Source organism: Ovis aries, chromosome 5, assembly GCF_016772045.2.
Source record: "Ovis aries strain OAR_USU_Benz2616 breed Rambouillet chromosome 5, ARS-UI_Ramb_v3.0, whole genome shotgun sequence".
Classification (NCBI taxonomy): domain Eukaryota; kingdom Metazoa; phylum Chordata; class Mammalia; order Artiodactyla; family Bovidae; genus Ovis; species Ovis aries.
In genome coordinates, this window is record NC_056058.1 from 4,843,235 (window position 1) to 4,867,487 (window position 24,253).

General features: G+C 56.2%; 1 protein-coding gene across 17 annotated transcripts in view; it reads right to left on the reverse strand.

Annotated features, from left to right (window-relative positions):
- Positions 1-58: 58 nt before the first annotated feature.
- The window catches only part of MAST3 (microtubule associated serine/threonine kinase 3), a 49,537-nt gene continuing 25,342 nt past the window's right edge, over positions 59-24,253 (reverse strand). For 7 of the 17 annotated variants that reach the window (XM_042249635.2, XM_042249631.2, XM_042249640.1 and 4 more), the window contains 26 exons: positions 23,760-23,848; positions 23,607-23,679; positions 23,399-23,419; positions 22,798-22,876; positions 22,173-22,333; positions 21,908-21,983; positions 21,406-21,615; positions 21,193-21,294; positions 20,788-20,920; positions 19,205-19,272; positions 18,710-18,795; positions 17,737-17,945; positions 16,911-17,049; positions 11,999-12,131; positions 11,695-11,860; positions 10,749-10,850; positions 9,941-10,063; positions 8,753-8,862; positions 6,813-6,952; positions 6,050-6,294; positions 5,396-5,602; positions 4,681-4,907; positions 4,327-4,449; positions 3,421-3,557; positions 3,126-3,307; positions 59-2,130 (listed from right to left, as the gene is read on the reverse strand). In XM_042249635.2, the coding sequence (XP_042105569.1) occupies positions 1,598-2,130; positions 3,126-3,307; positions 3,421-3,557; positions 4,327-4,449; positions 4,681-4,907; positions 5,396-5,602; positions 6,050-6,294; positions 6,813-6,952; positions 8,753-8,862; positions 9,941-10,063; positions 10,749-10,850; positions 11,695-11,860; positions 11,999-12,131; positions 16,911-17,049; positions 17,737-17,945; positions 18,710-18,795; positions 19,205-19,272; positions 20,788-20,920; positions 21,193-21,294; positions 21,406-21,615; positions 21,908-21,983; positions 22,173-22,333; positions 22,798-22,876; positions 23,399-23,419; positions 23,607-23,679; positions 23,760-23,848 (3,874 nt within the window). In that variant the 3' untranslated portion in view covers positions 59-1,597. The remainder of the gene's footprint in view (positions 2,131-3,125; positions 3,308-3,420; positions 3,558-4,326; positions 4,450-4,680; positions 4,908-5,395; positions 5,603-6,049; positions 6,295-6,812; positions 6,953-8,752; positions 8,863-9,940; positions 10,064-10,748; positions 10,851-11,694; positions 11,861-11,998; positions 12,132-16,910; positions 17,050-17,736; positions 17,946-18,709; positions 18,796-19,204; positions 19,273-20,787; positions 20,921-21,192; positions 21,295-21,405; positions 21,616-21,907; positions 21,984-22,172; positions 22,334-22,797; positions 22,877-23,398; positions 23,420-23,606; positions 23,680-23,759; positions 23,849-24,253) is intronic. The other 10 variants (XM_042249637.2, XM_042249632.2, XM_042249638.1 and 7 more) reach the window with 3 other exon arrangements.

The window sequence follows — 24,253 nt, forward strand, 5'->3', positions numbered from 1 at the left end:
ACCCCACTCTTCCCTTACCCTTTTCTCAGCCCCTCAGAAATCCAGACATCGGACCTCCTCTTTGTAAATGTGAGCTTTTATTCACTGTCAGCTCCAGGATGGAAGGCGGGAGCAAAAGTCATGCACAGCCTTGATCTAGCTCCAACACCAGGCAGTGCTGTGTGGGTGGCTCCGGAAGGAACGCAGAGTGGGCTGCAGAGCCTGGAAAGTGCCCTTATCCTGTGGGACACAGCCATTACGTTAGCCATCTCCCAGTGGAAAACGGAGGCTCTGAGATGCCCAGTGGGTCACACAGCATTTCAGGGGAGAGGGTTGGAGTCGGAGTCTGCTGTATCTAACAGATTCTCCACAGCTCCCTTGACAATGCCCAGGACGGGCTGGCTGCATGACTCTTACCAGGAAAGCGTGGGGCATGTCTTTGCCCCTTGCCAGGCCTTAGTTATGGGGAGGACGACACTACCTCCAGCCTTCTCAAAGCTGACTGAGGAAGAAGCCACAAGTAAAAGCGCTTGGCATACAGTAGGTGCTTAATAAATAGTCATTAGTATTAGTTTTGTAAACACAAGGAAACTGAGGCACAGAGTGGGGAAGCCATTTTCCCAGAGCCAGTGAAGCCAAGATTGCAACCTGGGCCTCACTGCCCCCCGGTTGGATTTTCTTATTCGGATTTCATCCCAGCAAGGCTGTCACATATCGAAGGCACCTCCCAGGGGGTGTTTCAGACACATCATCGTCAAGTTCTCACCCTGGTAGGCATCAAATACAAAAAATTCTTGTCCAGGGTGGACATTCTTCCCCTACCCTGGCAGTACCCTTTGAGGCCTCTGCCTCCTGGGGCATCAGTGTCTGCCTGTGAAGTGGATGACTCCTCTGTCTATATTTGGTGAACTTCTACTCATACATCAAAGCCCCAGTTCCCACAACCCCTAAGCCTATAGAACTGGAGGCAGACTCTAGCAAGGCTGGCCTAGAGATGGAAGCCATGATAGTGGCAAGTGGCCTGCAGAATCCAGTCCATCATCAGAATTACTTTGTTTTGTGGTGGAGGGGAATTGTCTACAGACTCTCCAAGTCATCCAAATTGGGCCTGGACTGATAAGCTAGGCTGCATCCCTTCAAATGTATGGGTCTTGAGTCAGGGATGGGATCAAGTAACACACACACAAAAAAACTTTAAAAGAACAGAAAAACCATAAAACATGAACACGCGTTGACTTGTCCAAAGTGCTTCCTTCTCAGCCCGGGGGGGCAGGGTTTACAGATGGGTCCCAGGTGCCTGGGGCAAGACCTGGGCAGCCGCCTTAAGGTGGTGACTCAGTCTGACTGTCGCTTATAAAAAGTAATAAATTAGTTGCAGGGATCTGCTGCTATTTACAATGCCACCCTAGTCTCCCATTCCTGCCCCTACGGGCCCCTGATCGACCAGCTCCAGAACATGAAGGAGGCACTGTCTACACCGTCCGGCAAGAACTGTGATGGCCTCTCTTCTTTCAGATGTCAGAGGCTGGTGGCTCAGTCTCCATCCAGGTGTCAGTTTATGGAAAACACATTCCACAGAAAATGCATTGACTGCCAGGCCAGGGGGAGGCCAAGTAGATTAGTCTTTCCCAGAGGGTCCAAGGGCTCCTGACACGGCCTCAGCGCCCTCCACGGCAATTTGCGGCACCAAGGTGGGTGGCCCAGTGGCTTCTTCCAGTGGCTCATCAAAGCTCACCTCCTGCACGGCCTCTTGCTTCTTGAAGGAGTCTCGGCGCTCAGATAGATGCAGCCGTCGCATGATCACCAGCTCAGACTCCGGGCCGCGGCTGCGGCGCCCCAGATCCCCATCCAGTCGCTCACCTGTACCCAGCTTGTCAGCTGACTGGCCTCGGCGCAGCCTTGGGGATCGGGCAGGCACAGGCGGGTGCCCTGGCAGGGGTGAGGGTGAGCGGGGTGGGGGCGCGGGCACAAGTGGGCAGGCCAGTGGGGAGGGTGGGATGCTGCTGGTGGACTTGCGGCGGCCGGCTTTGGGGCGAGGTGGCCCGAGCTTGGCGGCCAGGCCATGCAGGGAGCTGGGGCGGGTGTGGCCGGCGGCAGCTGGAGATGCAGGGCTGCTGGAACTTGGGGATACACTGGGTGGAGACGCTGTGTCTGCGAGTGACAGGGGAGGGTCAGGCCACCAGTCTCAATGTCCCAGCCTCGAGGTGGGGTCCTGGGACTGACTGCAAAGCCCATATCATTTCCAGGCATGTGGTCACCTATCAGGCCTGGTTTTCCCTTTGCGCAGGTTCTTCCTTTGGCTTAGATCCGGTAAACTCCTATTCAACCATCAGAGCTCTAGCACCTTTCCATCCACTTCTTATCTAAATGCCCCAGCAAATCATTCGGCCAAAGGTACCTGTCCACTGTCCATCTGTCCATCCCATGAGCCATCCACCCACTGGTCCAGGAATTTATCCAATAAGGGCCCTGCCTCTGCCTGTACCCACTCTCCACCCCTACGCCTCAGCCTCAGAGGATGTCTGGTCTAAGGAGGGTAACGATGGCACAGATACCCCCAGCCCCGTGAGGTCAGGGTAGGCTAGAGGGAGAGACAGCAGTGGGGTCCTCAGAAGGCAGGGAGGGCTTCCGGAGAGCAGCTCTGTGGCTCTCCTCTAGGATGCCTTCCTTCCTCTGTGGACTGCCCCAGCCTGTCTCTCTCCCCCTCTAGACTGATGCTAACCCAGTGGAAACAGGGCTGTCTCTCACAGACTGGGGAACCTCAGGGGGACCATCCTTTCCTGCTCTAGAACTATCCTTCCATATCTTCTCTGGCTCACTCACTCTCTGTGGCTCCCTATTGCCCCCCCCCCCTCCCCCAGTTTGAGCCCAGCTCTTTGGCTTGATCCATCCCCCAATCCCCTCTCCCTAGCCTCCCTCTAGCTTTTGCATCCCTCTTGTCTAGACCCCCATTGCTTATGATGCTCCCTTCTGCTGGACACACCCTTCCCTGCCCTCACATCTGCCCTGCCCACCCCAGGCTGCCTTTGAGGCTGTCATTCATCATGTCACCATCCTTCCAACTCTGTTCGTCCCCCCTCCCTGGGCCAAACACTGCAGCCCTGTGTGGCCCTTCCTCCCAGGGTGGTTCTGGGGTGTGCACCCACCTGCTGGGGCATCGGGAGCCGGGCTGCGGCAGGGTGTGGTGGGGCTGGGGGACAGGCTGTGGGTGGGGGAGCCTGGGAGGCTTTCGCTGGACGACAGGGACTGGTGGAGGCCGGAGGAGAAGCTGCGGCTTGTGTGCAGTACAGACGACTGTTTTGAGATCTTCTTGAAGAGCGACTTCCGCCTAGGGGTTAGAAATCCAGATTCTCCACGAGTCCCGCCCCCCAGTGGCCAGAGCTGCCCAAGCTCTCCATGCATCCTACCTCAACCCTCCACGGGGGCCGGCCCACTGCTCACCGGTCCTGTGTCTCCCGCCTTCGGCTCCGCTTGCTCCTGCGCGCCATGCGGCCCTTGGTCACGTTCTTCCGCGCGGGGCCCACCTTGATGGATGTGTTCTCCAGTGCTGTGGTCCGAAGGGCAATCTTGTTGCCACTCTGCAGGAAGGACGGCGAGGGGTCACCAGTGTGCCTCCTAGCCAGTGAGCCCTCTACCCACCTACTCGTCCATCAAAAGCCCTGGATCCTAACCACCCAGTTCACAACTAGTGACCTCCCCACTCACTGGGCCAAAGGTGGATATGTGCCATCTGTCCCTCCATCCAATGAGCCATCGACTCACCCACTGGTCCCAGGAGCTATCCAACCAGCGGCCTGCCTCCTCACTTGTGCCCACCTTTCCTCCCGCAGGCCTCAGCCCTCAAGGAGGCAGGAGGCCAAGATGGCCTCCTGATACCACCCCCACAGGGTCAAGATGGGCCAGAGGGAAGGTCAGGAGTGGGGCCCCCAGGGGGCTTCCTGGAGGAGTGGCTATGAGGGGCGATATAAGGGGGCTAAAGGAGGAAGCTGGGGCTTTCCCGGCTGTCCAGGGATTAGGACTGGCAATTCCACTGCACGGGGTGCGGGTTTGATCCCTGTTCAGGCAACTAAGGTCCCACAGGCCACTTGGCCAAAAAAATGAACAAGAAGGAAGAAAAAGAGAAGAAAGAAGCAGAAGGGAGGAGGAATGCAGGGCCCAAGTGGAATGCTGTGGTTGGAGGGGGAGAACCACACAGAAGAGGCAGCTGAGACAAAGGGGAGGGCACGGGGGTTACCGCAGCAGGGCGGGGAGATCAGGGTGCTCCGAGGATGGACCAAGGGTGGGGGCTCAGAGCCCTGTGGGTAGGCCGGGGTGGGTGGGTGGGGGGTAGGGGGGAGAGGGCTGCACCTTCAGCAACAGCTCCACGACGTCCCTGTGCACCAGTCCCAGGACGGACTCCCCGTTGATGTGGGTGATCAGGTCCCCAGCTCGCAGGCCCGCCTCCTGGGCAGGGCTTCCTTCCTCCACACTCTGGGGTGGGGGTAGCAGGGGGCAGGCGGTCAGTGGTCTGGGCCTCACAGACAGAGACCCCAGCCCAGCTGAGTCAGCCTCGGGCCCCCAGCAAGCTGATGCTTCCACTCTGCCTGGTTTCCCAGCTTTCCCAGACTAACAAACGCAGCTCTGCAGGGAAAGCCCTGCACCAGGGCAGGGCCGGACTCCAACCAGGTCCGGCTGTTCCTGCCCACCCTGGGGCCAACTTACCCATACCACGTGGTGCACAGTGTAGACGTCACTGTCGCCCATGTAGACGCGGATTGCCCGCAGATTGAAGCCGTACTTCTTGCCCGAGCTGTGGATGACGATGGGGGGCCGCAGGTTGCCACACACAGGGGAAGGGTCTCGGCTTGGAGAGGAGTCGCGGGACGATGGGTTAGAGGACAGTGAGCGTGGGGACAGGGGGCTCATGAGGGGGCCACCGCTGCCATCATCTGCAGGGACAAGGTTCAGGGAGGGGGTCAACTGCCTTGCAGGGCCCCTCACAAGGCACCTTCCCCTTCCCCTGCACACTGATGGCTGTTTAAAGTTTTTGTGTTTTGACCACACCACGTGGCCTGTAGGATCTTAGCTCCCTGACCAGGGATCGAACCATGCCCCCTCTAGTGGGAGCACAGAGTCTTAATCACTGGACCACCAGGGAAGTTCCCATACTGATCACTCTGGCTGCTTTGCTGCTGCTTCAATGCCCCCAGACACCTCTCCCTCCCCTTTGAGTCCTGGCACATGCAGCGCCCACTGCCAAGAATGCCAGCGCCCTCCCCATGCTGCTTCCCCTCTCCTGGGCTCAGCCGTAAACAGCAGCCCCCACATCACCTGGAAGGACCCCTGCCAGCTACCACTGGCCAAAACTGCCTCCACCCTGTGGTTAAAAATGGATGTGGGCAGGCACGCCAAGACAAGGCTGGGCCATGGGCGTTACCTGCTGTGATGATGAGCGACAGGGCGGACACCGAGGCTGACTTGGGCACGCGGCCTCCGCTGGGGGAGGTCCTGGATTTCTCCGGGGCAGAGTCTCTCTGGCTCCCGAGGCGGCGGCCCCGGCCAGCATCCAGGGCCCGTGGCGTGGAGTGTCGTGCACCGGTGCTGTTGCTTCGTAGGCGCGCGTGGCTGAGGGCAGCGGTGTCAGCTGTGAGGGACAACACGGTCCGGGGTTACTCTGCCCTACCCTCCAGCTTACCATGTGGCCCTTCTGCCCTCAGAAGGCAAAGCCCCTTCCTTCCTGGTCGGCATGCACACAGTCCAGTCTCCTGGCTGTTACACAGGCCGTTCGCTTTTCTTGCACACCCTTCCTGCACTGCTCTCCCTGGGAAGCTCCATTCTTCAGGTCCCCTCCTTCACGAAGCTTTCCCCCCATTCCAGTTAGATCCCTACTCCCACTCTCAGAGCTCCCCAGTTCAATTCCTCTCTCCTGTCCTGATCCACTGAAGCTGAGGGTATCAGCCCTAGACTGAGGCCTTTCAAGTGAACGTTCTCTCTAGAGAACTCCTACTTATCCTTCAAAACCCATCGTAAATAGTCCCTCCTGTGGGAAATTGGCCATAAGACTACCGCTCCCATCCTGGATTCTACCTACCAGAGAGGCTGGAGGGCTTGGGTATCACTGGGGTGGCTTCTGGGGGAGCATCGGGCTCCCCCAGAATGAAGATGGGCCTTTTGGGGCCCACAGGACCAGGGCCAGCTCCCTCATCCTCTGATGAGAAGGCAAACTTGGGCATCGTGTCCAGGCTGATGGTGTTCAGGAGAGATGGGCTAGGGCCCCGCTCAGGCTGGGAGGAGGAGGAGTGGCAAGAGGAACCAGAAGATGTGCAGGATCTCAGCCTGTAGTGGGGAACAGCCTGCGTCACACGTGCCCGGTGCCCTCACCCCAGAGCACCCAGTCTCCTCTAGTGGCTGCATCTTGACCCTCAGCCTAGAGTCAGAGATGATCTGTAAAGACAAAGTGAGCTCCCGTGCCTGCTCCATCCTCTGTGACTGCCCAGAGAACTCCTATTCATCTTTCAAAACTCAGCCTCCAATGCCCCTCCTCAAGTAGACATTGATTATTTGTGTTGAGCCTGGACTTTGACAGATGAACAAGACTTTGTGAGCATGACCAAAGGGCATTCTGGGCAGAGGAAACAAGCAGAAGCCTAGAGGCATGATGGTGTATGGCTACTTTTACCTGTATGGTTAGGAATGCAAATCCAAAGGGAGTGGTAACAGAGGCCAGGTTGGCAGGGGTCTGATAGACCGGCCAATATGTTTGACCCTTTTCTACTGGGCCACTGGGCAGCTCTTTCCAGTGTTAGGCTTGGTGGCTCCACCTCCCAGCAGGCTCCACTCCCCGGCCCACCTACCGGACCTCAGTGGTGCTCAGCCGGCGCCCATAGTCCCCCTCGTTGCTGCGCTCCCACCCTTCCTCCCGGTCCTCACTGAAGCTCCGTTCAGCGAAGGTTGGGGTGGGCTGGGCGGCCAGGAACTCAGAACTGCTATAGACCTGGGAAGCAATTAAAAATAACAGTCACAACAACCGCATCCCTGGGGATGGCTTAGTTGAGTGCTTCCTACATGCCCGACACTTCTGAGTCATTTCCTCAAATCCTTTCTCACCACTTCTTTAAAGACACAGTGTCTTTAGCCTACTGTACAGATGGAGAGACTGAGGCTCTGACAGGCTTGGTTACCAAGGGGCCACAGCTGAAGTTCCCCGCCCTTGGGGCCCAGGCCCATAAGCAGTGCAGGTTTTGGGAGGTTTTGGTCACGCTGCGCGGTGTGCAGGCTCTTAGTTCCCCCACCAGGAACTGAACCCATGCCCCCTGCCGTGGAAGCTTGGAGTCTTGACTGCTGGGCCGCCAGGGAAGTCCCTGCGCAGGTTTTTTGATCCAATTATAAAAAAAGAAAGGAACTTAAGTGAAGCTCATAACACCCAGCAGAGCAGGTCTATCCACAATTGCCCCAAAGTGGAAAAAACCAAAATGGTTCATCAACTGATGAGTGGATAAACAAAACGGTGGTCTAGTCACACAGTGGAATATTACTCAGCCACAACAAGGAGTGAAGCTCGGACAGGCTATCGCGTAGATCCGTCTTAAGGAGCCAGAAACAGGGAATTCCCTAGTGATTCAGTAGTTAGGACTCCGAGTTCTCATTGCTGCTGGGTTCAGTCCCTGGTCAGAGATCTAAGACCCTACAAGCCATGCAGGGAAGCCAAAAAAAACCAAAAAAGAGCCAGGGACTTGGCGGGTGGTCCAGTGGCTAAGACTCTGAGCTCCCAATGCAGGGGGCCAGGATTTGATCCCTGGTCAGGGAACTAGATCCCACGCACTGCAACTAAGAGCCCACACAGCCAAATAAATACGTATTTTAAAAAAGCAGCAGCAGCAGCAGCAGCCAGACACAAAAGTCCACAGAGTGTATGGAGTAGACACATGGAAAGGGGCCCCGGAAGGAATCTCTCCTGAGGTCCTGGGGTTTCTCCAAGTGTTGGGATCTCAGAATCCAGACGAGGGGAGATCAGGGCCTAGGTTCTAGCCCTAGCTTGGTTCCCTTTCGGGCTGGTTTTCCCCTCCCATCTCTGTGGTTCTGCGCTGGCCAAGTTTGGGCTCATAACTGGCCCAGGGGGTCGTGGGGGGTGGGGATCAGCAGGGCTCAGCCGGCCTTGTCTGCAGGAGGCTCCCACGAGGTGAAGCAGCACCCCTTCTTCCGGACGCTGGACTGGGTGATGTATGATATGTATCACATCCATTTATCATGTATGTGATATGTCCAGAACAGGCAAGTGCACAGAAACAGAAAGCAGATTGCTGGTTGTTGGGGGTGAGGGAGGGGGAGACAGGAGGGGGAGATGAGTGACTGCAGACAGGTACAAAGTCGCTCTTTGGGCATGATGGAAATGTTCTGGAACCAGATAAACGTTGCGATGGTTGCGCAACACTGTGAATGTACTAAGTGTCACTGGATTGCACAGTTTAAAAAAATAGTATATTTTATGTTATATATATTTCACTACAATGAAAACAAAAATTTAAAAAAACCCATCAGGGACACCCCTGATGGTCCAGTGGTTAAGAATCTGACTTGCAATGTAGGGGGCACAGGTTTGATTCCCAAGACGGGGAACTAAGCCCGTGAGCTGCTGAGCCCGTGAGCCTCAACTAGGGATGAAGCCCACAGGTTGCAGTGAATATTCCACATGCCGCAGCTAAGGCCTGACACAGACAAAAGAAACAAGACAACCCCAAACAAACATCCTGCCCTGCTTCCTGAGTGCCAGCTACACTCAGGGTCGCAGGCTCACCTTGCTGAAGCGGTGGGAGCAGGATGAGAACTGGGGGATCTCCGTGGACGACTCCTCGTCGTTGGTCTCGTCATCTTCAGAACCCAGGTGGCGGTAACGTTCCGAGCGGGCTGCAGGAGGGAAAGGCGTCGCCATCAGGTGATGCCCGGAGGCAGACACAGGGGTGATGTGGGAAGGGCTCCCGGGTGGGGAGACACTGTCAGAGCACAGGCGCTGAGGTGGGACTATGCCTGGTACGTTCAGGACAGAGGAGGCTTGGGTGGCAGATTTAGCTGCTGTTTAGTTGCTCATTCATGTCCGACTCTTTGCGACCCCATGGACTGTAGCCTGCCAGGCTGCTCTGTCCATGGGATTTCCCAGGCAAGAATACTGGAGTGGGTTTGTGCGCCCTCCTCCAGGGAATCTCCTGACCCAGGAATCAAACCCACATCTCCTGAATTGGCAGGTGGATTTTCTACCTGTGAGCCACAGGGAAGCCCTGGCAAATTAGTGTCTGGGAATAAATCCCAGGTGTGTCCCTAAAAGTTGTGGGGCCCTGGATGGGAATTCCTGTGTCTCAGTTTCCTCACTCTTGAGATGGGGCCCCTAGAGCTGGGTAACACTGCACAGCTCGAACATAAAGGATGTTCCTCATTTTACAGAAAAGGAAACAGAGAACCTCTGCCATGCTCAAGGTCACACATCCAGTTCTGGAGGAGGCACTGGAAGCCAAGGGCATTTACTCTGGGATTGGCCAGAGCCCCACGTAGGGAGAGGGAGATTTGTCTGAGCCCATCTGAAGTGCTTGAGGGGAGCACCTCCACCCAAGCTGAGTGAGGTAGCCCACCCTCCTGTGTGACAGGCAAGGTTCCATGCCTGGTCAGGGCTGAGATTCAGAAGGCTGAACCTGATGGGGGATCCCAGAAAAGGGTCTGCCACCCTAAGTAGCTTGGTGTCCCCTCCTGAAACCCGAGGGGGTGCTGCAGTACCTGAGCTCAGATGCAAAGGAAATCCTAGCAGGGGGGTGTGTGGGGGTGTGGGGGGTGGGGCAGAAAGCACACACATGCCCAGAGTCCTGGAAAGCTCAGGAAGTCAGAAGCTCTAGGCCCAGGGTGAGGCACCGAGCTGGGATAGGGACCCTGGCAAAGACCCCTTGCTGCCCTAGGAGAGTGCGGGACAGCATAGCCCATCTCCTGGGCCCCCGCTTACTGTCGAAGTAGCTGGTGTCGTCCTCCGCTTCCAGCTGTGGCACAAACTCGGCCTTGTGTCGCAGAAGCCCGGCCCAGTCCAGCGTCCAGAAGAAGGGGTGCTGCTTCACCTCATGGGTGCCTCCTGCAGACAAGGCCGGCTGAGCCCTGCTGGGCCCCACCCCACAACCCCCCAGGCCAGTTATGAACCCAAACTTGGCTAGCGCAGAACCACAAAAATGGGAAGGGAAAATAGCCGTCATTTAAGAGCCCAGAGAGGAACCAAGGTAGGGCTAGAACCTAGGCCCTGATCGTTCCTCGGCTGGATTCTGAGATCCCAACACCTGGAGAAACCCCAGGACCTCAGGAGAGATTCCTTCAGGGGCCCCTTTCCACATGTTTCTACCCCAACGAGCAAAGCTGACTGCACAAATGTATCCTGTTCCTCAACCTCAGCCCTTGTGGTCCTCTCCAGTGGCCAAGTTTTATCCTGAAAGTGATCCATAGTGGGCACATACTGGGTGGCTGCATCAGTATTAAACAATCCTTTTATCACCATTTTGGTGGCTGGGGAAACTTGGACAGTGGGATCCACTGCGCTGGTCCTTAGGGACCTTAGGACATAGCCCACGGTGACCTGGTGGGCTCCCATACACAGCCTCAGTCCCCCGTGTCTGCACTAGACCCAGTCACTTTCAAAGTCTTATGCAAGTTCCTAGTGAGCTCATACGCATCCTTCAAAACCCCAGCTTTAAGTCCCCTTTGTCTATGCAGCCTCTCAAATAGAGCTCATGCTTACTCCAGCCTCCAGCCCACCCACACCAACATACCAGTGCCCAGGCGGTCCAGTGGGCTCTGTCGGAGCAGCCTGGTGATGAGGTCCTGGGCATCAGCTGGGAGGGCCTCCTCTCCCTCTGGCCACATGATCTCGTCTGAAGTGAGAGGAGGAAGTGAAGAGGCCCGGCTAGAGCTTCCTAGCATCTCCTAGCCCTTCTGCTTTCTGCACTCCAAGCCATCAGCCTGCTCTGCTCCTTCAGCATTCCAGCTTTGGTCCCTCACAGCCTTTGCTCTGGCCACGCTCTCTGCCTTGAGCACCTTCCTTTCCTCCATCTCTTGCGCCTTTCAAACTCTGCTCACATGTCACCCTCTGTGTCATTCTCTGTGACTCTTTTAATATAGCTCCTCTACCCCACACCTGGGGCTTCCCTGCACTGCCATGCAGGAGACCCAGGAGACTGAGGTTCAATCCCTGGGCTGGGAAGAGCCCCTGGAGGAGGAAACGGCAACCTACTCCAGTATTCTTGCCTGGGAAAATCCCACGGACAGAGGAGCTCATCTGGGCTCCTACAATCCATAGGGCTGCAGAAGAGCCAGGAGTGACTGAGCAACTAACCACTCCACACCTGCCACCCCACGCCCTCCCTTCTTCCTGCTGCTTTTCTTCCTCTGCATTTTGCCTCTGATTTCTTACAGTTTTTTTTTTTTTTTTTTTGGACACACCAGGGGAGGCATTTGGGATCTTGGTTCCCCGAGAGGCACTGAACCTCCCACCCCTAGCCCCACACAGGAAGGTGGAGTCTTAATCACTGGACCACAAGAAAAGTCCCTTCATAGCTTGCTTATTTATCTCCCTTCCTGTCCATCTTGCCCTCGGCTGTATCTCCAGTGCTCAGCTAGGGCCTGGCACGCCAAAGGTGCCCAAGCCATCCACACATAGGGATCCATCCCCTCCCCGACACAGGGATGAAACCTTGGCCATGGGGGTGGGGAACGCACCACTGACCACCTGGCCAAAGAGTTCCTCGGGGGTATCGCCGAAGAAGGGCACACAGCCCACCAGGAATTCATAGAGGACGACGCCCATGGCCCACCAGTCCACCGGCTTCCCGTAGCCCTGGCGGAAGATCACCTCGGGGGCGATGTACTCAGGCGTCCCGCATACCTGGGCCGGGTGGGACAGGGAAACTGAGGACGGCTCCCAGCCGGGGAAGGAAGGGTGGGGAGATCACGGGAAGGGGCCCTTCTGCTGCAGTCTCCCCATGGCCCGGGGCTGGGCTTTGGGCAGGGGAAGGCTGCCCACCTGCTTGTCCACGAACTCCCGGGTGTCCTTCTCGATGTGGCCTTCATAGAGGTTGGTGGCCATACTCATGAGCCCAATCTTAGACAGGCCGAAGTCAGTGAGCTTGATGTGGCCAAGCGAGGTGATGAGCAGGCTGTGGGCAGGTGGGTGGGGTGCTCAGGGCTGGGGGGTACTTGGCTGCTCCTGCCGCCCCCCATCATGAACTTCGTCCCATACAAGGTGGCCCAACCCCACTACGGATCGGAATGCACGTCCTATGCCTGATTACATTACTGAAAGAAACAGAGGTTCTTGGGGAACATTACAAATTTGGCAAACATCTCTGTGCCCCTTCTGGGTGCATCGGGTATTACTGTTGAGCACCTACTGTATACTTTGCTGTGCAAAAATTAAGTTCCTGAGAATCATTGCATTTCCCCACTGGGCACTGAAACGTTTCCTGAACACCCCCTAGCAGGAGAGCTACAGTGTATTTTTGCACCTACAGCCATTATTTTTAACAAACTAAATATTGTGTAAGCACCTACTCTGAAGTGAACATGTCTTTAGCACCTGCTATATACAGAAATATTTGTGCCCCTCATGGGTGCAGTTGTTTAAAACTCACACACCTATACGCTGCTGTTCCTGTTCTCTTGCAAGTTTAAATATATAAATATTTTAAGTGATAAAAATCCCATGCATCAGATTTATAAAGTCACGTTTTCACGTACCTCCTGGGTACACCTGCCCATTTAAAAATAAATATTTGCAGGACTTCCCCAGTGGCCCAGTGGTTAAAACTCTGCTCCCAGGGCAGAGGGCATGGGTTCAACCCTTGGTCTGGGCACTGAGATTGCGCATACCGCATGGTACAACCAAAAATAAATACATAAAATGAGAAATAAGTAAATAGGGGTTTCCGTGGTGGCTCAGTGGTAAAGACTCTGCCTGCGAGTGCGGGAGACACAGGTTTGATCCCTGGTCCAGGAAGATCCGACACGACATGGAACAACTAACCCCAGACTATTGAGCCTGTGGTCTAGAGCCCGGGAACCACAGCTACTAAAGCCCGTGGGCTCTGGAACCTGTGCTCCACAAGAGGAGCCCCCACAAGAAGCAGCTTGAGCACCACAGCTAGAGGGGAGCCTCCGCGCGCCGCAACCAGAGCAAAGCCCACGCGGCAACCAAAATCCAGCACAGTCAAAAAAAAGTAAATAAATAAAATCATTTTAAAATAAATAAATACATACATTTCTGGAGAATTCACTGTCTGTATTCAAGTTGTCTCAGGAGTCATTTATTTGACACCTACTGCGTACCTCAACTCTAGAAAGAAACAATTCTGTGTGCCCACTCCGTGCCTCTGCTGGTTTTTGTTTGTTTTTTTAAATGATGCTTCTTAAGCAACTACTGTGTATACCAGCTGTGGAAGAAACACTTTGGTGTAGCTACCAGCTAAGCCAACTCCCTCCAAAATCCAAGGCCTCAGAGCAGGCCTTTGGCCATCCTCTGCTAAGACAAACCAATGTTTCCTGAGCGCCCATGGGCATGTCCCTGCCTCAAAAACGTTCATTTCCTGGGACTGCCCTGGTGGTCGGGTGGCTAAGACTCCATGCTCCCAGTGCAAGGTGCCTGGGTTCGATCCCTGCTAAACGAACTAGATCCCAGAAACTGCAACTTAAGCCCCGGTGCACCCAAATAAATAAATAAAATAACAAATAAATAAATCTTTTTTAAAAAGTTCATTTCTTGAATGTTGACTATATGTGGTATTTAAAAATTTGTTTCCTTTTCACAGAGAAAATGAGAAATGCCTGGAATTTGCTTCAACTCAGTGGGGAGGACTGAGTGGCCTGGGAGGAAACGGGACTGGATGAACGTTGGGAGCTGTGGGGGTGTGACGCTGTCCCCCTCTTCCGTTATGGACTGAACTGTGTATCCCTCAACTTCACACGCTGAGCTCCTAACCCCCAGGAACTATGATGTGATCTTATCTGGGGATGGGGTCACTGCAAATGTCATTAGTTAAGGTGAGGTCATTCTGGAGTACGTAGCTAGCAACTGTGCTATGCTGGGCTTAGTCGCTCAGCTGTGTCCAACTCTTTGCAACCCTATGGACTGTAGCCTGCCAAGCTCCTCTGTCCACAGGGATTCTCCAGGCAAGAATACTGGAGTGGGTTGCCATGCCCTCCTCCATGGGATCTTCCTGACCCAGGGATCGAACCTGCGTCTCCTGGGGCTCTTGCATTGCAAGCAGATTCTTTGCCCTCTGCGCCACCAGGTGACCACTAATCCAGCAGGACTGGAGTCCTTATAAAAGGTGGGGATTTAGACACAGACTTGCACACAGTGGGGGACACCACACGAGGGTTAGAATTATGCCACCACAGCCTAGGAACTACCAGAAGCCAGGAGAAAAGCCTGGAATACATCCTTCCCTGGCACCTCTGAAGGGAGCCGACCCTTTGATCTTGAACTTCTAGCCTCCAGAACTGAGAGAATAAACTTCTTTAAAAAAAAAAAAATTAAGTTAGTTAATTTATTTTTGGCCACACTGTGCGGCATGTGGGATCTCAGTTCACTAACGGGGGATCGAACCCACGCCCACTGTAGTGGAAGTGCAGAGTCTTAACCACTGGACAGCCAGGAAGTCCTGAGAATAAACTTCTTGTTGTTTAAGCCCTTAGTTAGGGCTGCCCTAGCAAATGAATGCACCTTCTCTTGACTTGGGGTGTACCTGAAATTTTCTGAACTGCAAAGGAAAAATTATTTTTCTCCAGAACCAATTGTGGGAGCCTGGAGGGATTGGGGGCAGGAGGAGAAGGGGACGACAGAGGATGAGATGGCTGGATGGTATCACTGACTTGATGGACATGAATCTGAGTGAACTCCGGGAGTTGGTGATGGACAGGGAGGCCTGGCGTGCTGCAATTCAGGGGGTCGCAAAGAGTCGGACACGACTGAGCAACTGAACTGAACTGAACTGAATCCCTCCCTGAACCCTCTGGGGCTGGACCCCTTCCCATCCCATGTTGCAGATGAGGGCCATGAGCATGGGAGGGGCCAGTCCTGCCTCGGGAACACTGGGAAGGCCCCAGTCCAGGATGATCGCAAAGAGGTCTGATGGGCACAAAGCAAGCAGCCAGAGAACATGGAGCATGGAGGCCCAGGTATACAACAGGTGCCAACTACACGTTTGCTTGTTTCCTAAGCCAGGGGTCCCCAACCTCCGGTACCTGATGCCTGATGATCTGAGGTGGAACTGATGTAATAATAGAAATAAAATGCACAATATATATAATGCACTGGAATCATCCCAGAACCATTCCGTGCCACCCCGGTCCGTGGGAAAATTATTTTCCATGAAATGGGTCCCTGGTGCCACAAAGGCTGGGGACCACTGTTCTAAGCCTCTGGCAAACTACAAGATGCCCTGAAAACACGCAGGGCTCTTAAGACTCAGATTCACAACTCCACACGGCAAGTACCTTCATTGGAGTAAAGGATCCCTGTCCCCAGTAAACAGCAGGTGTTCATCCCATGCTGACCTCAGCAATAAAAACTTCATATAAAAAGACAGTTGCAGTGTTCAGGGCCTGACACAGTCCTTGCTTGCTGCTGCTACTGCTAAGTCACTTCAGTCATGTTCGACTCTGTGCGACCCCACAGACAGCAGCCTACCAGGCTCCCCTGTCCCTGGGATTCTCTAGAACACTGGAGTGGGTTGCCATTTCCTTCTCCAATGCATGAAAGTGAAAAGGGAAAGTGAAGTCGCTCAGTCGTGTCCGACTCTTCGCGACCCCATGGACTGCAGCCCACCAGGCTTCTCTGTCCATGGGATTTTCCAGGCAAGAGTACTGGAGCGGGGTGCCACTGCCTTCTCCACAGTCCTTGCTTAATAACACATTTACTAAGCAGAGGTGCTCTGATCACCTCTACGCAGCTGGTGACCAGTAAATACACACCAGCAAAAAGAGGTGCTTTATAAACTCAGAAGTGATCAGCGTGTGAGGAGTCAGTTATATTGCCATCTGGGCTCCTTAAAATGAGAGCACAGGCCCAAGGTAGACAGTAAGTGCCAAACACATGTGCTTTGTTTTCTAAGCCATTTGCAAAACATAAGATGGCCTGAAAACATGCAGACTCTCTTAATTAATTATAGACCACACCGCGCAGCACGGCACGTGGGATCTTAGTTCCCCGGCCAGGGAATGAACCTGTATAGCCCGCACTGGAAGTGCCGTGTCTTAACCCCTGGGCCACCAGGAAAGTTAAGTCCTAAAACATGCAGACTCCTGATGCTCACGTTCACACCTCCCCACGGCAAGTAGCTGAGAGTTCACACGTCCTGCCTGATGTCCAGAGGGTACTTGATCTAAGAGCAGCCCCTTCCTCTGTACACAGCAGGTTCTCAATTAATGCAGGAGGAAAGTGCTTTGAAAACTATGGAGGGGTTACAAAGCCTGAGGGGTTATTCACACTCACATGCGTGTTTTCCAGTCACTCACAGAGGACCTGGCCCTCAATAGATGCTTACAAGATGCTAGAAAAAAATAAACAGCCTGAGACTCTCTTCCCTACACTAGTACACAGCAGGTGCTCAAGACACGCACAGTCCTTCTTCACACATGAGGTTTTGCAACGTGCATGGCCCTGCTCTTTGTATACAGCTGGTGCCTCATACAGTCAAGTTCACTTCTGCTATGTTGTAGCAGTGCTCAAGTGCATGGGCCTTTCCCCTGTCTGGTCTGGGCACCCTCTTTGCCAGAGCACCTCCATAAGTGCACTGTCCTTCCCCTGCACACAGCAGGCGTCTATTATCTGCTCACTGCTGGGGCCCCGTGATGCCAGCGGGATCCAGATAATGCTGCTTCCGAGCAGCCCCAGACCCACTCAAGCGAGCCCGCTCCCAGAGGTCCCCGTCGCTCACTTGTCAGGCTTGAGGTCACGGTGGACGATGCCGTAGTTGTGCAGGTACTCCAGTGCCAGTACCGTCTCGGCGAAGTACATGCGGGCCATGTCCACCGGCAGCGGGCCCATGTTCTTCAGGAGCGTGGCACAGTCGCCACCTGCGGAAGCGTGGACACGCTCACAGAGATCCTCGGTTCTGCAGCTGTGCCTAGACTTGTACCCCCCTGCCCTCCCCACCTCCGGCACAGTGCCCCCAGTCTGTCCTGAACTGGGATGGGAGCTGGTAGGGGCGGGAGGGTATGCAGACCCTACTTTCTGGTTTGCCCTGGGCAGGGCAGCAGCTTTGTTAAGTGCACAGTCCCTTCCCTTGCACAGAGCTGGGGCCTCCTAAGTGCATGCTCCCTCTCCTTGCCTGGCAGCTACCTTGGCACATGCTTGTTCCTGCCATTACCTGAAGACACTATTCTTTCCTGAGCTGGAAACCTGATCCTACAACTCCTCAGCTGGCCTCCAACTATCCCAGTCCTTCCAACCCACGCCTCCTGCCCTCCCTTGCTTTTATTCTAGCCTCCAAGCTTCCTGCCCACCAGTCCCTTCCGACTAGGCTGTCCATCCTACCCCTACCCTATACCCTAGGGTTCTGCCTTCACACTCGTCCTTGGGCTTCCCCATGTCCAACCCCACTGCTGGGTCCCCCACTGCAGAGTGAGCCCTTCCTCTCACCAAGGCAGGCTGGGACCCCACGGAGGACAGAGCAGACTCTAGCTGGGTCAAAGAAGAGACTGTCTCCTGGATAAGGGGTGAGCTCCCCACCGCTGGAGGCAGGCAAGCCCTCGTGACCACACCTTCCACATACTCCATGACCATGCACAAGTGGCGCCGGGTCTCGAACGAGCAGAACATGCTGACCACGAATGGGTTCTCGGCGAAGGTGAGGATGTCGCGCTCCACGAACACCTGCTGGATCTGGTTGCGCAGCATCAGGTTCTGCTTGTTGATCTTCTTGATGGCAAAACGCTGCCTCGTTTCCCGGTGCCGCACCAGGTAGACGGCCCTGGGGTGGGGTTGCAGCGGGGTGGGGGGCCTGCTGAAGCCCCGGCAGGCACCGGGACCTGGCCTGGGTCCAGAACCCCACATGCCTTGCCTTGGCCTGTGCCCTCCACCCAGGCAGCCACTCCTAGGGTTTAAGCCACACTCCCTGGCGTCATATAAAGAGTCAAAGATGGCTCCTAGGTTGTTTATTTCTTCACAGCTGACTGAGACCCGTTAGTTCAGAAGCCTTGCTGGCACAAACTCAAACTGTGTTCATTATAACTCAAATAAGCAGATTTTTTAGCCATTTAGAGCCTGTTGATTTTGCGTACCCTCAGATAAGGTAAATGCTGGGGCTACGAAAACCCCAAGCTGCTTCCGCCTGATGGAGCTCTCTGATTCAGAGACTCCCCACCGCGTTGCTGACACTTAAGCCTGGACACGTAAGCCCCCTCTGTAATTCCCCCCTCCGCCCTCCCCCACATGACAGTCTTATGCTAAGAGGGATTCCCCACTACCACCTCCACCAAAGCAAATCTGTCAAAGTGGCATTTAAATAATGCTCGCTGCACACTACTGCCATCGCTTGCTCAGCCCCCAAACTCCTAGAACGCTATGCTCGGGGCGAGTAAGGACCAAGATCACGGATGAACCCTTCCAAGCCATGTCCCTGCTGGGTTGTGTCTGCAGATCTATTTCTCTGTCTACATACTCAGGGGCTGTGTGGGCATCAGTCATCCCCAAGGGCATCTGAGAAATGGGTCTACGGGGGACCCAAGGACTCACCCGTAGGCCCCATTGCTAATGAGTTTGATAGTCTCGAAGTCGCTCTCACATGGCTTCCTCCGTGAAGGGCCGACCAGGGCACGACTCTGGCGGGGCAACAGGGGTCAGGGTCCTGCCCCAGCTCAGAGCAGGCTGTGTTCTTCCTGCCCCCAAGTCCCAGCTGGCACCTAATGCTACTTCTCCTGTACATACTTCTCAAACTCAGCCTCCAAGCTTGAGATTTTAGCTGAAGCCATGCATGCCCTCCTACCAGGAAACTCCTACACAGCCTGCAAAACCCCACTTTCCAGTGCCCCCTCCAACCCTGCCCTGCTCAACCTTCCCAGCAGGGCAATCTCACCTGCCCTTACCTGCCCCCACAGTCACAGGCATTCATTAAGCACCTACTGTATGCAAAATCTCAGCAAATGGCAAACCTAGCCCCTCTCAGGGTCACCTGGTCTACCATCAAAAGAACAAGCCAGGTGGGGGCACCAAAGCTCTGTGCTGTCTCACCTCAGGGGACTCCTCTGGTGCTGGTGGCTGTCCTCCACTGTCATCGAGGTGACTCAGAGGCACCATCTCTGTAAAATGTGGGAGAAGCCTCAAATGGGGTTTCTGAGCCCGGCCCCTCCACCAGTCAGAGACTTCCTGAGGCCTCCAGGGCTCATCTTGGAATGGGGAGAGAGTGCTTCCCCTGACCAGCTCCCATGATTCTGTCGTTGAGTCCCTACTGCGTCCAGATTTCGGTCAAATCCAGGAGGCTGGACTGAGCAGTGACTGAGGAACCTTCTAGACGGGCCAGTGGGAAGCCCAGGTTCTGCTTGCTCCGGCTATCTTGAAGCCTGGCTCCAAGTCTCGGGGCCGTGAATACCCCGCTGTGACGCAGGCCCTCTAGGTGGTGGCTGACATGCTCCTCAGCTCAGGGCAGGGCCCGGGGGAGCCCCCTTAGTTTCCAGCCTCAGCTGGAGTTTAGCAGGGGCAGTCTTGAGTGAGAGTGAGCGGCTGGTGAACATCAGTGGTGATGGAGACCATGAAGACAGTGTCTCGTGGTCACAGAGCAAGGCTGAGACGGGGCAGCACAGCCTCGGGTGAGTGAGGCCCGGAGCTGGATGCAGCCCCTCACGCTCTCAGAGGGCCCCCTGCGGCGCTGGGCTGGTGATCTGCACTCAGCCTCAGCTGCCACCTGTCTGCCTGACCACTTCCCGTTTTTCCTGTCACCAGGCCCCCCCCCCCCCGGCCACAGCCCCGCCTGTGGAGCACAGCCTCGGCCAGACAGCTAGTCTGAGCATGATCTGGCCTTGGGCACGCCTGGGCCTGAATCCAGCTCAACAGCACAGAGCCTCAGTCTCTGCAACTTCAAATGGGACGATGGCAGCCTGATCCCCGTGGGTGCCAGCCACTGCGGCTGGGTCCTGCTGACCCCGTTGCCCCTTCCTCAGCCACACCCCTTCCTTACTGCTCTTCCAAAAGGCCAGACGCACACCCATCTCACGACCTCTGCCTTCACGGTTCCCCTGCCTGGTTCACGTCCTCTCTCCCCCAAATCTGCACCCGGTCGCTTCTCCATCCTCCAGGCCCCAGTTTGAATATAATCTTTCCCCAGAGCTCCCCTGACCACCCTGAGACCAGGCCAGGTTCAAGTTCAATGCCTCCCCCAGCACCATGTCTTCTTCCCTGTCCTGACTGTTTGGGGGAGGTTCCTGGCCGTTTCAGTTGTGCCCGTGGATTGCCCTGTCTGCCTCCATGTCCCACTTCCCGGGCCACAGTCAGAGGAAATTGGGAAAGTGCTTTGGAATTCAAGTGAGTGCCACTGCTCACGGTGGTTCCCTGGCACCCTGGCCCAACTCGATTTAGCATTTGAGGACGCTGAGGCTCCAAGGCAGGGCAGGTCACGGGGTCCAACTTGTGGCCACCTTACCCTGGAATCCTGGGCAGCTTACCCAAAATGCGCCCTGCAGGTAGCTGAGGACAGGGCCAAACAGAGGGGAAGGACAGTGTGGTGCACTCTGGAGCCACACGGGCACAGGCTGGAACCCTGGCTCCTCCCCACTCTCACCCCAGTTTCCTCTTTTGGCCCCGCCCCCACTCCAGCTCACCCTGGAGCGGATCCTTAGCCAGGCCCAGCTGCCCAATGATGTACTGTGGCAGGTCAGTCTTGATGCCCTGGCCCTCTCGGGCCTGGCCCTCGGCAGCCTCCAGCAGGTGGTAAAACTCCTCCGGGTCAAACTCCTGGGGATGCAGAGGGATTGGTCAATCGAAGCCTGGTCCCACCTTCAGGCCTTTGCACACCCCCCTCCCTCCATCTGAAGCATTCTACCAGTGGCTCCGACTTGTCCCCGGGATCCTAGCTCCTGGTGCCTCTTCTGGGAAGCCCACCCGAGTCTGGCGGCCCCTGGTGTTTCTCACAAAGCCCTACATGATGGGGACTGCCACTTTTTAATCTCAGGACTGCTGAGGGCCTGGTCTGAGCCTTGCATCCGGCCATGTGCCAAGACACTCACCAGACACTCGAGGAGCCTCGCTGGCCGCGAAATGATGATCAGCAGCTTCCGGACGAGCTGGACAATGAAGCCAACTTCCTCACTGTCTGAGCGCTCGTGGGCCTGGGAGCAGATGGGTGGTAGCATCATACACCAGCCCCTGTTCCCGCCCTGCCCTGCCCGGGGACCCCAAAACCCTGTACCCACTCCCTCCACCACCCCACCCCCACGCACATCCTGCAGCAGCCGCTCCAGCTTCTCCTGCATCTCCAGGAAGTAGCGGGAGGTGACAAGCGCCTCTCCAGACTTGGCCAGGCAGTCACGGGCCAGCTCGATGATTTGGTGGTGGATGAAACCCAGGACACCGTCAGCCAGTGCCAGCCGGGCGCCGGGCGAGAAGGCGGCCAGGAACTCCTGCAGACGGCCCTCCATCTGTGCTGTGGCCTGGGCAGAAGTGGGGGGTGGGGGGGAGATGGGGTGACTTGGTCATTTGGACGGGGCCTGGGAGCAATGTGTGCAGATGGGGGCGGGAGAGAGAGATGTGACGATGGGGTCCAAGGATCGCAGGGGAAGAAGCGATGTGCACAGACGTGAGAGGGGGCGGGGGGCAGAGTGACAGGGAAAAACAGAAACGAAGAGATGGGGGAGGGACACAACCAAGAGGACAGCGCGGGCCATGGAGGGACAGCAACAGGGAGCGGAGCTGGGGCTGGTCCGGCCACCAGGTGCTGCCCACCTTGGGGAATCTCTCCCGGTACACATGATTCATCATTACGATCTCATTGTCGAAGGTCCCTGTGGTGCGTCCAGGGCTGAAGGAGGGGACAACTGGCTTAAGACATGGGACCCAAAACACAGCCCAGGGAAGGGTGGCTGAGCCAGGACTGAGCTCTACCCAGGGCTAGAGGCCAGGCTTGGGCGGGGTCAGGACTGGAGGTGGAGGAGGAGCTGCGCCCAGGGAAGGGCTGGGGCTGGGGCTGGGGTCAGAGGTGGAGGCCCACCTGAGGCTGCGGGAGCGGGGGCGGAGGCGAGGTGAGCGGTGGCCGCCCTCCTCATCAGCCACACTGTCTGAGCTGCGGAAATGCTTGGACAGGAAGCAGAGTTCGTCCGGCGTCGGCTGGAAAGGAAGCTGGTGGAGGCGCTCCCGAGAGGATGAGCTCGACTGGCAGGAGGGGGTATCAGGGCCACGCGTTCACGGTCAGCTCCACAGCCAGGACCCCAGCATTATCCTAACTCTCAAGGCCCAGCTATCCATAGGTCATCATGGTAACTCTCCTGCCTCTCTCCTGTGCATCCTTCAAAACTCCAGCTTTGATGTCCCTTCCTCCAGGAAGCCCTCACTGCTTCCTTGGCAACTCCAAGACCCCCTCTGACCAGACCTTCCCTGACCACACAAGGATGCAGATATCTGTGTATACCCGAACAGGAGCCCTTTGGGCCAAGGCTGGGTCCTTTCAGGGACCCCCACATCGCTCAAAATGGAGCACAGAGGGGGGAAGCCAGGATGTTTTACTGACTAGACAACTACTCAACACCTTAAAAAAACCAAAACAAAACAAAGATGTGTCTCCCCCACCCCCAACCTGGCACTCCCTGCTCTGCCTGCCGAGGCGGGACTGTGGGTACCGAGACAGTGGAGCTGGGCGTGTTGGTTCCATAGCCAGAAGACGGGAGCGATGCGAGGGACCATCTTCTGCCGTCAGCCCTGGGGAGGAGAAGGAGAAGTTGGAAGGGAGGCATGGCCCCTGCGGTTTCTGGGGACCAAGGGCAGGCACTGTGCCTGGCAGATCCTGGCCCCGCCGGAGGAAGGCCCTTCTGCAAAGGCCAAGAACAGGAATACTGGGTGAGCAAGTCCACTGTGTTTTCCTCCTTGTTCTCCAGACGCGTCCTCCGGGAAGTCCTCCCTGATGCCAGCTGCCATCAAAGCTGCTCTCTGAGTTGCAGCTGCTAGGGTACATGCTGGCCACTCCCACCAGCCTGAGGATGCCCTGAGGGCCAAAGTCCAGCCTCCCATTCCTCAGCCCCCCAGGGGAGGGCATGGCACCCAGCAGGAACGCAATAAACGTTGCTGACTGAGTAAGCGGCATTTAAATAAATGCCTGGCACACAACAGCTCCTCCGCCAGCTCTTGTTAGGTGAATTAATAACTTTCAGTGAGTGAGAGATTCCTGGACCAGGCCATGCCACCCCCACCCCCACCCCCTCCCCAAGGGCTCCTAGAAATTACCTGTCTGTGCGTGCGATGTGGCTGTAGGAGGTCGTGCATGCATGCATTTGCCAGGGGAGGGAGCCAAAGGGGGGACCACCGCAGGGCAGAGGCCAGGGGAGGGGGAAAAGGCTGATGAGGAGGCAGGTCCAGCCACCAAGAGCAGGCCCCTGCCTGGCCCCTTGCCCGTGGTATCAGCCACCATCCCCCAAAACTGGCAACCACTCACCTCCGTGCAAAAGGGAAGTTGATGGCAGAGGCAGCTGAGAAATTCCGAGGACTATCTAGGGGGCTGCTGCCTGCTGAGGAGGAGGTGGGGAAACTGAGTCAGCGGGAGTGGAAACAGGACACCTCCACTCCCTGCTTGCCCCCCCCCACTCACCTGTTGGGATGGACAGTGGAGACAGGGGCCGGGAAAGGGTGGGTGAGGGCGTTCCTACCACCAGGCTCTTGCGGTTCCCACTGCGGCAGCTATTGGGGGAGGTGGGGATAAAGTCAGACCTGGGCCTCCTGGCTCAGAGAACCACATGCCCAACTGGGAGCCCATGGGCAGCAGCTTCGGGGGCATGACCGTGCCCTCTCTGCTCCCCAGATGGACTCCATGACCCTGAGTTCAGCCCAGGAGTCCCTGGCCCTGCTTCTCCAGCTTCTGCGTGCACAACCCCACTCCCAGAGCCTTGCCAGGAACACTGGCAAACAAGACAGAGGGTGAAGCGGACGCTGGAACCCCCAGAGCGGTTGAGGCAGATCCCCTACTCCGTATTAAGCATCTCTTCCCAGGACCACTGTTTCAACCTCCTGGCCAATCCCCTCCCCTGACACCCCCCTAAAACGCCAACGTGACCCTTGGAAACCCTAAAGCCGGCAACATGCACA